Source organism: Salmo salar, chromosome 08 (assembly GCF_965601325.2).
Source record: "Salmo salar chromosome 08, fSalSal1, whole genome shotgun sequence".
In the NCBI taxonomy this organism is placed as follows: Eukaryota; Metazoa; Chordata; class Actinopteri; order Salmoniformes; family Salmonidae; genus Salmo; species Salmo salar.
Genome location: NC_138298.1, coordinates 41,456,341 through 41,470,111, shown reverse-complemented (window position 1 = coordinate 41,470,111; position 13,771 = coordinate 41,456,341). Strand labels below are relative to the sequence as shown.

Sequence of the window (13,771 nt, the reverse complement as noted above, 5' to 3'; positions counted from 1 at the left end):
TGTGTGGGTTGTAGACTCCGTCTCATGCTACCACTAGAGTGAAAGCACCACCAGCATTCAAAAGTGACCAAAACATCAGCCAGGAAGCATAGGAACTGAGAAGTGGTCTGTGGTCCCCACCTGCAGAACCACTCCTTTATTGGGGGTGTCTTGCTAATTGCCTATAATTTCCAGCTGTTGTCTATTCCATTTGCACAACAGCATGTGAAATGTATTGTCAATCAGTGTTGCTTTCTAAGTGGACAGTTTGATTTCACAGAAGTGTGATTGACTTGGAGTTACATTGTGTTGTTTAAGTGTTCCCTTTATTTTTTTGAGCAGTGTATATACACACACACACTACCGGTCAAAAGTGTTTGAACACCTACTCATTCAAGGCTTTTCTCTTTATTTTTTACTATTTTCTACATTGTAGAATAATAGTGAAGACATCAAAACCATGAAATAACACATGGAATCATGTAGTAACCAAAAAAGTGTTACTCAAAATGTATTTTATGTTTGAGATTCTTCAAATAGCAACCCTTTGCCATGATTACAGCTTTGCACACTCTTGGCATTCTCTCAACCAGCCCAACCAATGCCAAGAGTGTGCAAAGCTGTCATTCCATATGTGTTGATTCATAGTTTAGGGTCGTTGTCTTATTGGAAGGTGATCCTTCACCCCAGTCTGAGGTCCTGAGCGCTCTGGAGCAGGTTTTCATCAAGGATCTCTGTACTTTGCTCCGTTCATCCTTCCCCTCGATCCTGACTAGTCTTCCAGTCTCTGCTGCTGAAAAACATCCCCGCAGCATGCCACCACCATGCTTCACCATAGGGATGGTATTGACCAGGTAATGAGCTGTGCCTGGTTTCCTCCAGACCAAAGAGTTCAAGCTTGGTTTCATCAGACCAGAGAATCTTGTTTCTCATGTTCTGAGAGTCCTTTCGGTGCCTTTTGGCAAACTCCAAGCGGGCTGTCAGGTGCCTTTTACTGAGGAGTGGCTGATTAGTGGAGTGCTGCAGAGAAGGTTGTCCTTCTGGAATGTTATTCCATGTCCACAGAGGACCTCTCAAGCTCTGTCATAGTGACCATTGGGTTCTTGGTCAACTTCCTGACCGAGGCACTTCTCCCCCGATTGCTCAGTTTGGCCGGGCGGCCAGCTCTAGGAAGAGTTACAATCCTGTTTCGGAGCTCTATGGACAATTCCTTCGAACCTCATAGCTTGGTTTTTGCTCTGACATGTACTGTCAACTGTGGGACCTTATATAGACAGGTGTGTGCCTTTTCAAAATCATGTCCAATCAATTGAGTTTATCACAGGTTGACTCCAATTAAGTTGTAGAAACATCTCAAAGATGATCAATGAAAACAGGATGTACCTGAGCTCAATTACGAGTCTTATAGCAAAAGGTGTGAATACTTACGTAAATAAGGTATTCATTTTTCTAATTTTGCTAACATTTCTAAAAACCGGTTTTCGGTTTGTCGTTATAGAGTATTGTGTGTAGATTGAAAATAAATAAATGTAATCCATTTTAGAATAAGGCTGTAACGTAACAAAATGTGGAAGAAGTAAAGAGGTCTGAATACTTTCCGAATGCACTGTACACACAAACATGATAACATACACACCATACACTCACATACACATGGATTTTGTGTTGTAGATATGTGGTAGTGGAGTAGTAGCCTGATGGCACACACTTAATGTGTTGTGAAATATAATGTCATGTTTTTTTATACCAGTGGAGGCTGGTGGGAGGAGATATAGGAGGACGGGCTCATTGTAATGGCTGGAATGAAATAAATGGAACGATATTAAACACATCAAGCATATGGAAACCATGTTTGACTCCGTTCCATTTTCAACCCTCCAATCAGAAATTGGGAGAACACTCATATAAAACTCCTGACGTACTTGTGTTTGTGTGTGTGTGTGTCACACGCAAGTGTCAAACTTCAAGAACATTGATAAGCAGGGCTACTTAAAGAACTGTGTGTTACAGAGACTTGGTGTTGTTTATGGTGAAAAAACATTCTGATACAGATTATTTTGTGTTTTTTCCCTTACAATCAAAGCATTGTATGCTTATAACTCAATGCACTGCTTTTAAAAAATGGTCCATTTTTAATTTAGGGACAAATTTTAACAAATTCTAAAATTGAACTAATGCCATTAACTCGATTAATTGTTTTAATCGTTTGACTTAGACTTGTAATAAAAAGGAATATAAGTGAGCAACAGGCTTAGAATGTTGTGTGGATAATGAAGTCATACCTGATTTATACACTCATTACCATAATCTGACGTGAAAAGTATTAAGGATACAATTACATTGTTATATTAATTCATGTTTGTGGAAGCAGGAAACAACATCGCTCTGGTCCATGTTTTGTAGACGTTAGGGGCCTGATTTCTGGTTCCCTAGTTTCTAAAATGAATGCTTAAGCTTGTTTTGACCAAATGTGACTCACCACCTGGATTTGGTGTTATTAAGTAGCAACATTTGAAATTGTGTTTTTTACACTGGATAAAAGTAGAGACTCAGAGCTACAAAATGGTATATCATACACTGCATTTTGAGGAACAATGGGAACAAAATTCTGCTTTGAAAGTTGATCAACTTGTAAACTCACTTTTGAGAAAATTGCCTTTAAATGTTTTGGTATTTAGTGAATAGCATCGTTCACACCCACTTAAGCTTTAGCCCCACCCATCTCTTTCGCTCTTGGAGTGTTCAGAGCACACCTGATGCTCTGGCCGATTTGTTTACCTCTGTTGTTTATCTCATGAAAACAGCCTTACCAGCTTTGCTGGCTTTTTTTGTTGACATTTACTGACACTGGCCATATTCAACAGGTGTTGTACACTTTAGCTTAAGACATGTAGCTAGCTAGCTCGGTAAACAATGAACCTAGCTAGGTAAACAACGTGTAAGATCACACACGTCACATAACGTTAGTTAACGAGCCAGCCAGTTAATGTTAGCTAGTTACCCACCAGGTACAACCCCAAATCCGTAAACATGGGCACCCTCATAGATATTATCCTGACCAACTTGCCCTCCAAATACACCTCTGCTGTTTTCTATCAAGATTTCAGCGATCACTGCCTCATTGCCTGCATCTGCCATGGGTCCGCGGTCAAACGACCACCCCTCATCACTGTTAAACGCTCCCTAAAACACTTCTGCGAGCAGGCCTTTCTAATTGACCTGGCCCGGGTATCCTGGAAGGATATTGACCTCATCCCGTCAGTCGAGGATGCCTAGTCGTTCTTTAAAAGTAATTTCCTCACCATCTTAAATAAGCATGCCCCTTTCAAAAAATGTAGAACTAAGAACAGATATAGCCCTTGGTTCACTCCAGACCTGACTGCCCTCGACCAGCACAAAAACATCCTGTGGCGGACTGCACTAGCATCGAATAGTCCCTGCGATATGCAACTTTTCAGGGAAGTCAGGAACCAATACACGCAGTCAGTCAGGAAAGCAAAGACTAGCTTTTTCAAACAGAAATTTGCATCCTGTAGCTCTAACTCCAAAAAGTTCTGGGACACTGTAATGTCCATGGAGAATAAGAGCACCTCCTCCCAGCTGCCCACTGCACTGAGGCTAGGTAACACTGTCACCAATGATAAATCCACGATAATCGAGAATTTCAATAAGCATTTCTCTACGGCTGGCCATGCTTTCCTCCTGGCTACCCCAACCCCGGCCAACAGCTCCGCACCCCCCACAGCTACATGCCCAAGCCTCCCCAGCTTCTCCTTAACCCAAATCCAGATAGCAGATGTTATGAAAGAGCTGCAAAATCTGGACCCCTACAAATCAGCTGGGCTACACAATCTGGACCATCTCTTTCTAAAATTATCCGCCGCCATTGTTGCAACCCCTGTTACCAGTCTGTTCAACCTCTCTTTCGTATCGTCCGAGATCCCTAAAGATTGGAAAGCTGCCGCGGTCATCCCCCTCTTCAAAGGGGGTGACACTTTAGACCCAAACTGCTACAGACCTATATCTATCCTACCCTGCCTTTCTAAGGTCTTTGAAAGCCAAGTTAACAAACAGATTACCGACCATTTCGAATCCCACTATACCTTCTCCGCTATGCAATCTGGTTTCAGAGCTGGTCATGGGTGCACCTCAGCCATGCTCAAGGTCCTAAACGATATCATAACCGCCATCGATAAGAGACATTACTGTGCAGCCGTATTCATCAACCTGGCCAAGGCTTTCGACTCTGTCAATCACCACATTCTTATCACCAACTACTTTTCTGATAGAGTTCAATGTGTCAAATCGGAGAGCCTGTTGTCCAGACCTCTGGCAGTCTCTATGGGGGTGCCACAGGGTTCAATTCTCGGGCCAACTCTCTTCTCTGTATACATCAATGATGTCACTCTTGCTGCTGGTGATTCTCTTATCCACCTCTACGCAGACGACACCATTCTGTATACTTCTGGCCCTTCCTTGGACACTGTGTTAACAAACCTCCAAACGAGCTTCAATGCCATACAACACTCCGTCCGTGGTCTCCAACTGCTCTTAAACGCAAGTAAAGCTAAATGCATGCTTTTCAACCGTTCACTGCCCACACCTGCCCGCCCGACTAGCATCACTACTCTGGAGGGTTCTAACTTAGAATATGTGGACAACTACAAATACCTAGGTGTCTGGCTAGACTGTAAACTCTCCTTCTAGACTCATATTAAACATCTCCAATCCAAAATGAAATCTAGAATCGGCTTCCTATTTCGCAACAAAGCCTCCTTCACTCAGGCCGCCAAACATACCCTCGTAAAACTGACTATCCTACCGATCCTCGACTTCAGCGATGTCATTTCCAAAATAGCTTCCAATACTCTACTCAGCAAACTGGATGCAGTCTATCACAGTGCCATCCGTTTTGTAACCAAGGCCCCTTATAACACCCACCACTGCGACCTGTATGCTCTAGTTGGCTGGCCCTCGCTACATATTCATCACTAGACCCACTGGCTCCAGGTCATCTAGAAGTCTATGCAAGGTAAAGCTCCGCCTTATCTCAGCTCATTGGTCACGATAACAACATCCACCCGTAACACGCGCTCTAGCAGGTATATTTCACTGGCCATCCCCAAAGCCAACACGTCCTTTGGCTGCCTTTCCTTCCAGTTCTCTGCTGCCAATGACTGGAACGAATTGCAAAAATCGCTGAAGCTGGAGACTTATATTTCCCTCACGAACTTTAAACATCAGCTATCTGAGCAGCTAACTGATCGCTGCAGCTGTACATAGCCCATCTGTAAATAGCCCACCCAATCTACCTACCTCATCCCCATATTGTTTTTATTTACTTTTCTGCTCTTTTGCACACCAGTATTTCTACTTGCACATCATCATCTGCTCATCTATCACTCCAGTGTTAATTTGCTAAATTGTAACTACTTCGCTACTATGGCCTATTTATTGCCTTACCTCCTCACGCTAATTGCACACACTGTATATAGACTTTCTTTTTTTCTATTGTGCTATTGACTGTACGCTTGTTTATTCCATGTGTAACTCTGTGTTGTTGTTTGTGTCGCACTGCTTTGCTTTATCTTGGCCAGGTCGCAGTTGTAAATGATAACTTGTTCTCAACTAGCCGACCTGGTTAAATAAAGTTTAAATAAAATAAAATAAAAAATAATAACAGTAAAGACTGCTGTTCCATGTAGTGAACATGTTATTCAATGTGTTTCTATTGGCTAATAGCAGTAATGACTATCTGTTGTTCCATGTGGTGAATCTGTTATTCAATGTGTTTCTATTGGCTAATAGCAGTAAGGACTATCTGTTGTTCAATGTGTTTCTATTGGCTAATAGCAGTAATGACTATCTGTTGTTCCGTGTAGTGAACATGTTAATCAATGTGTTTCTATTGGCTAATAGCAGTCATGACTATCTGTTGTTCAATGTGTTTCTATTGGCTAATAGCAGTAATGACTATCTGTTGTTCCGTGTAGTGAACATGTTATTCAATATGTTTCTATTGGCTAATAGCAGTAAAGACTGCTGTTCCATGAAATACATTTTTTTTAACAACAATGAACATAGTGCCAAATCATGTCGTTACTACCCGGCATGAATCTGCTGGGAGCTAACCAACCAGGTTCAATGTTAGCTAGCTAACATTAGGCTCTAACTAGCAAAGCAAACGTTTCTGGGATACGAATAATAACATCATACATGTAACTTTAGCTAGGGAGCCAGCCAGCTAACGTTAGCTAGCTAGCTAACAGTACACTTTAGCTTGAAATGAATCCACTTCTGTCAAAATTAGAAACGTGTAATATATGAAAATGTAGCTAGTTAGACTATCCTACCCGTATACATCATCATGCATGATGGACGTGTCTCCCTGTCATGGATGCCATACCACGGTTGCCCTTAGTTTGAAGATTTAATCCGGAGACAGGTGTTTCCTCCATCTCTTTAGCTATCATACTCTAATTCCACGGATTTCAAAACTCGATCCTCCAGAAAGTGGAGAGCAACTCTACTACACAATACATTTTTTTTAAAGCAGCATTCAACAGGATTACCAACAGACTGACCATCTCAAATAGACAGAAGCCTTCTATGGCAAACCAATCCGAACTCCTCTCTTTGCATGTCTAGCCCACTCATTATCTCAGCCAATCATGGATAGTGGGAAGGTTGCTAACTTTTTCTGTAGCTTAACCAACAAGGCTCGTAATTTAAAAGTCTAATTCATATTTATAGATGGCATACAAGTTTGTTATTAAGGCACATGAAAGTTCACATGTTCGCAAAGGCATTTCTGCCCCAAAAACGCATTTTGATAAAAAGCTCTCCTGTGAAGTCGTGACTTGCAACATACGCCTAGTTTCCTGAAACGGGTCACAAATACAGAATTATTGTGTTCCTTGCCTGGGACTCTAGTACAATGAATGTTATAATCATATTTTGATTGGAAAACAAGTAAAACAAGGAAATCAGTTAACACTCACTTTTCTCAGGTCCAGGCTTGATACAACTCTCTCCACCATGGTCTCTGGTGTCCTCAGGTCCAGGCTTGATACAACACTCTCCACCATGGTCTCTGGTGTTCTCAGGTCCAGGCTTGATACAACTCTCTCCACCATGGTCTCTGGTGTTCTCAGGTCCAGGCTTGATACAACTCTCTCCACCATGGTCTCTGGTGTTCTCAGGTCCAGGCTTGATACAACTCTCTCCACCATGGTCTCTGGTGTTCTCAGGTCCAGGCTTGATCCAACACTCTCCACCATGGTCTCTGGTGTCCTCAGGTCCAGGCTTGATACAACACTCTCCACCATGGTCTCTGGTGTTCTCAGGTCCAGGCTTGATCCAACACTCTCCACCATGGTCTCTGGTGTTCTCAGGTCCAGGCTTGATCCAACACTCTCCACCATGGTCTCTGGTGTTCTCAGGTCCAGGTTTGAGACAACAGTCTCCATCAAGGTCTCTGGTATTGGGATAGCAGACAGACTGACCGTGATTAAACAAACTACAACTTTATACTGTATAGCATACATGGATCTTTCTATAAATTAGGGTACCAGTGAGGGTTTCCTGCAGTGGACAACTTGTTACAGCTGTTGATAATAATCAGGGGGGGTTCAGCTTTAATATTGAAGATAGATTGTTGCTTCCATCAATGCAATTATCTGCATCATTTCCAATGCCCCATATATTTTTGGTATATACACACACACACACACACACACACACACACACACACACACACACACACACACACACACACACACACACACACACACACACACACACACACACACACACACACACACACACACACACACACACACACACACACACACACACAGTTGAAGTCGGAAGTTTACATACAGTTAGGTTGGAGTCATTAAAACTCATTTTTCAACCACTCCACAAGTTTCTTGTTAACAAACTATAGTTTTGGCAAGTCAGTTAGGACATCTACTTTGTGCATGACACAAGTAATTTTTCCAACAACTGTTAACAGACAGATTATTTCACTTATAATTCACTGTATCACAGTTCCAGTGGGTCAGAAGTTTATATACACTAAGTTGACTGCCTTTAAACAGCTTGGAAAATTCCAGGAAATTATGTCATGGCTTTAGAAGCTTCTGATAGGCTAATTGACATCATTTGAGTCAATTGGAGGTGTACCTGTGGATGTATTTCAAGGCCTACCTTCAAACTCAGTGCCTCTTTGCTTGACATCATGGGAAAATCAAAAGAAATCAGCCAAGACTTCAGAAAAATTGTAGACCTCCACAAGTCTAGTTCATCCTTGGGAGCAATTTCCAAACGCCTGAAGGTACCACGTTCAGCTGTACAAACAATAGTACGCAAGTATAAACACCATGGGTCCACGCAGCCGTCATACCGCTCAGGAAGGAGACACATTCTGTCTCCTAGAGATGAACGTACTTTGGTGCGAAAAATGCAAATCAATCCCAGAACAACAGCAAAGGACCTTGTGAAGATGTTGGAGGAAACAGGTACAAAAGCATCTATATCCACAGTCCTATATCGACATAACCTGAAAGGCCGCTCAGCAAGGAAGAAGCCACTGCTCCAAAACTGCCATAAAAAGCCAGACTATGGTTTGCAACTGCACATGGGGACAAAGATCGTACTTTTTGGAGAAATGTCCTCTGGTCTGATGAAATAAAAATAGAACTGTTTGGCCATAATGACCATCGTTATGTTTGGAGGAAAAAGGGGAAGCTTGCAAGCCGAAGAACACCATCCCAACCGTGAAGCACAGGGGTGGCAGCATCATGTTGTGGGGGATCTTTGCTACAGGAGGGACTGGTGCAATTCACAAACTAGATGGCATCATGAGGAAGAAAACTATGTGGATATATTGAAACAACATCTCAAGACATCAGTCAGGAAGTTAAAGCTTGGTCGCAAATGAGTCTTCTAAATGGACAATGACCCCAAGCATACTTCCAAAGTTGTGGCAAAATGGCTTAAGGACAATAAAGTCATGGTATTGGAGTGGCCATCACAAAGCCCTGACCTCAATCCCATAGAAAATTTGTGTGCAGAACTGAAAAAGCGTGTGCGAGCAAAGAGGCCTACAAACCTGACTCAGTTACACCAGTTCTGTCAGAAGGAATGGACCAAAATTCACCCAACTTATTGTGGGAAGCTTGTGGAAGGCTACCCGAAACATTTGACCCAAGTTAAACAATTTAAAGGCAATGCTACCAAATACTAATTGAGTGTATGTAAACTTCAGACCCACTGGGAATGTGATGAAAGAAATAAAAGCTGAAATAAATCATTCTCTCTACTATTATTCTGGCATTTCACATTCTGAAAAAAAAGTGGTGATCCTAGCTGACATATGACAGGGAATTTTTACTAGGATTAAATGTCAGGAATTGTGAAAAACTGAGTTGAAATGTATTTGGCTAAGGTTAACTTCCGACTTCAAGGATTTACCCTTTGTCAACTATGACTCACCTTTGAATGTATTGGTCATTGATCTGATACAGGGTCACTGAGGAGGTTTTCAACAAAAGAAACCCAAATCCAGGATGGAGGGGTTCAGTGAATGTGGTGTAGAATGTGTAAAGGTGTGTCAGTGTACCAGAGGAGGACACACTATAGAAGGACAAAGTACCAGCTGGCCAGTCCAGATACACTCCAACTCTGTTAGAAACAGGGCCAAGGATGGATCTACTACGGACTCCAGCATTGTAAAAGTCATAAACGCTGTCAGAGCCATACATACACCAGGAATTGCTGGTGAGTCCAATACATGCCCTTCCCATCATTCCTTTGTACACCACACCAATGGCAGGCCAACCACCATCCCAGTCAATCTCCCAATAATAACGAGATCCAGATAAGCCTTCGCTGCAGAGAACTTGGCGATAACGGTCAAATCTGTCTGGATGGTCTTCATAACGCTGCTTCTCCACCACCGGTGTCACCTTCCTGTTCCCCTCAGACAGTATCAGGTTTGGGTTTACTGTATTTGGGTCCAGGGTGAGATGACAGGCATCTGTAGACATAGTAATTAATCAAACCCCATTGTCATAACACTTAGCTATGTTACTATAGTTCTGAATATGCAGTTAATTAGGATTGAAGAGACTTACATTTCCTCAGCCTTGATTTCAGCCTGCACTCTCCACCATGATCCACACTGGAGGAGAAACAGGTTATTGGCTGACAAAGCCCTAATAAAGCAGTCAACATTTAAACCATGTTGTTGTGTTCTGGTGCACTATCAAAGTTCATTACTAGAGACATACAGGTATTCTATCCTACCTACTGCATACAGAACAGAGTACAATTCATTACTAGAGACATACAGGTATTCTATCCTACCTACTGCATACAGAACATAGTACAGTTCATTACTAGAGTGATGAAGGAATGTATACAGTATGTTTAAAGTAATGACTAATGGATTCCACCCTGAAATCATGTAAATGTATGAAATGTGTTAGAATCATAATTCCATCATGTGTGTGACTAGACCATTGTGTTACTATTTCACAATATGAGCTGGGTAGAGTTGAGACATTCAAGGCCAACTGAACTGTCGACTTGTGATAACTCTGAAACCAAATAACAGGAAAGAGGCCTCCCCAACTTAGGTAAGGGGGAGTAACTGTTAGGAATGGCTAGAAATAATGAGAAATGATGTGTTAGTATCGTGGAAAAATACAGCCCACCTAAAGGGAGGTGGAGTTTCTACTGGTGTGTGTGTGTGTGTGTGTGTGTGTGTGTGGTGTGTGTGTGTGTGTGTGTGTGTGTGTGTGTGTGTGTGTGTGTGTGTGTGTGTGTGTGTGTGTGTGTGTGAGTTATAAAATGAGTGTTCTCATTTTTGACATCAGAGTACTCTCTGAATAAAGAATTAACCTTTTGCAGAATCTGAGACTTTGCCTAATTATTATTAAAACCGAGAGTCTTACAAACCTTGGGAATTGGTCAAAGCTTAAATGATTGTTTAGTTATCATCATTGGGATTGAAAACACTTGTGACATAGAGACATACAGGTATTCTATCCTACTGCATACAGAACGGAGTACAATTCATTACTAGAGACATACAGGTATTCTATCCTACCTACAGCATACAGAACAGAGTACAATTCATTACTAGAGACATACAGGTATTCTATCCTACCTACAGCATACAGAACGGAGTACAATTCATTACTAGAGACATACAGGTATTCTATCCTACCTACTGCATACAGAACGGAGTACAATTCATTACTGGAGACATACAGGTATTCTATCCTACCTACTGCATACAGAACGGAGTACAAATCCAACAGGATATCAGAGATGCAGAAGAAGAGTATTCATGTGGTGATGATGTATGCTGTGTTGGAGTGCTCAGCCTGTTGGGTAAACTTCCCCTTAATTCTACCATCATGTCCTCAACCAAAAACTCTGAAATCTTCATCCCTAATTACAACATTTTCAGACAAGATAGAACAGCCAAAGGGGGCGGTGTTGCAATCTACTGCAGAGATAGCCTGCAGAGTTCTGTCCTGCTATCCAGGTCTGTACCCAAACAATTTGAACTTCTACTTTTAAAAATCCACCTCTCCAAAAACAAGTCTCTCACCGTTGCCGCCTGCTATAGACCCCCCTCGGCCCCTAGCTGTGCTCTGGACACCATATGTGAACTGATTGCCCCCCATCTATCTTCAGAGCTCGTGCTACTAGGTGACCTAAACTGGGACATGCTTAACACCCCAGCCATCCTACAATCCAAGCTTGATGCCCTCAATCTCACACAAATTATTAATGAACCCACCAGGTACAACCCCAAAGCCGCAAACACTGGCACCCTCATAGATATCATCCTAACCAACGTGCCCTCTAAATACACCTCTGCTGTTTTCAACCAAGATCTCAGCGATCACTGCCTCATTGCCTGCACCCGTAATGGGTCAGCGGTCAAACGACCTCCACTCATCACTGTCAAACACTCCCTGAAACATTTCAACGAGCAAGCCTTTCTAATCGACCTGGCCCTGGTATCCTGGAAGGATATTGACCTCATCCCGTCAGTAGAGGATGCCTGGTTATTTTTTTTAAATGCCTTCCTCTCCATCTTAAATAAGCATGCCCCTTTCAAGAAATTTAGAACCAGGAACAGATATAGCCCTTGGTTCTCCCCAGACCTGACTGCCCTTAACCAACACAAAAATATCCTGTGGCGTTCTGCATTAGCATGGGAACTGCCCCCGCGATATGCAACTTTTTAGGGAAGTTAGAAACCAATACACACAGGCAGTTAGAAACGCCAAGGCTAGCTTTTTCAAACAGAAATTTGCTTCGTGCAACTCCAACTCTAAAAAGTTCTGGGACATTGTAAAGTCCATGGAGAATAAGAACACCTCCTCCCAACTGTCCACTGCACTGAGGATAGGAAACTCTGTCACCACCGATAAGCCCACTATAATTGAGAATTTCAATAAGCATTTTTCTACGGCTGGCCATGCTTTCCACCTAACTACCCCTACTGCATGCAACAGCACTGCACCCCCCACAGCTACTCGCCCAAGCCTTCCCCATTTCTCCTTCTCCCAAATCCATTCAGCTGATGTTCTGAAAGAGCTGCAAAATCTGGACCCCTACAAATCAGCCGGGCTAGACAATCTGGACCCTTTCTTTCTAAAATGATCTGCCGAAATTGTTGCAACCCCTATTGCTAGCCTGTTCAACCTCTCCTTCGTATCGTCTGAGATTCCCAAAGATTGGAAAGCAGCTGCTGTCATCCCCCTCTTCAAAGGAGGGGACACTCTTGAGCCAAACTGCTACAGACCTATATCTATCCTACCCTGCCTTTCTAAGGCCTTCGAAAGCCAAGTCAACAAACAGATTACAGACCATTTCGAATCCCACCGCACCTTCTCCGCTATGCAATCTGGTTTCAGAGCTGGTCATGGGTGCACCTCAGCCACGCTCAATGTCCTAAACGATATCGTAACCGCCATCGATAAGAAAAAATACTGTGCTGCCGTATTCATTGACCTGGCCAAAGCTTTCGACTCTGTCAATCACCACATTCTTATTGGCAGACTCGACAGCCTTGGTTTCTCAAATGATTGCCTCGCCTGGTTCACCAACTACTTCTCTGATAGAGTTCAATGTGTCAAATCGGATGGCCTGTTGTCCGGGCCTCTGGTAGTCTCTATGGGGGTGCCACAGTGTTCAAATCTTGGGCCAACTCTTTTCTCTGTATACATCAATGATGTCGCTCTTGCTGCTGGAGAGTCTCTGATCCACCTCTATGCAGATGACACCATTCTGTATACTTCTGGCCCTTCTTTGAACACTGTGTTAATAACCATCCAGACGAGCTTCAATGCCATACAACTCCCCTTCCGTGGCCTCCAACTGCTCTTAAATACAAGCAAAACTAAAAGCATGCTCTTCAACCGATCGCTGCTTGCACTTGCCGGCCCGTCCAGCATCACTACTCTGGATGGTTCTGACTTAGAATATGTGGATAACTACAAATACCTAGGTGTCTGGTTAGACTGTAAACTCTCCTTCCAGACTCACATCAAACATCTCCAATCCAAAGTTAAATCTAGAATTGGCTTCCTATTTTGCAACAAATCATCTTTCACTCATGCTGCCAAACATACCCTCGTAAAACTGACCATCCTACCGATCCTCGACTTCGGCGATGTCATTTACAAAATAGCCTCCAACACCCTACTCAATAAACTGGATGCAGTCTATCACAGTGCCATCCGTTTTGTCACCAAAGCCCCAT

At 42.8% G+C, this 13,771-nt stretch overlaps 1 protein-coding gene across 1 annotated transcript in view; it reads right to left on the bottom strand.

The window, feature by feature from the left end:
- The window catches only part of LOC106591460 (uncharacterized), a 43,380-nt gene that overhangs the window by 10,900 nt on the left and 18,709 nt on the right, over positions 1 to 13,771 (bottom strand). The window contains exons 11-13 of the mRNA XM_082978221.1: positions 10,119 to 10,165; positions 9,478 to 10,021; positions 6,981 to 7,456 (exon numbers count right to left, since the gene is read on the bottom strand). Of these exons, the coding sequence (XP_082834347.1) occupies positions 6,981 to 7,456; positions 9,478 to 10,021; positions 10,119 to 10,165 (1,067 nt within the window). The remainder of the gene's footprint in view (positions 1 to 6,980; positions 7,457 to 9,477; positions 10,022 to 10,118; positions 10,166 to 13,771) is intronic.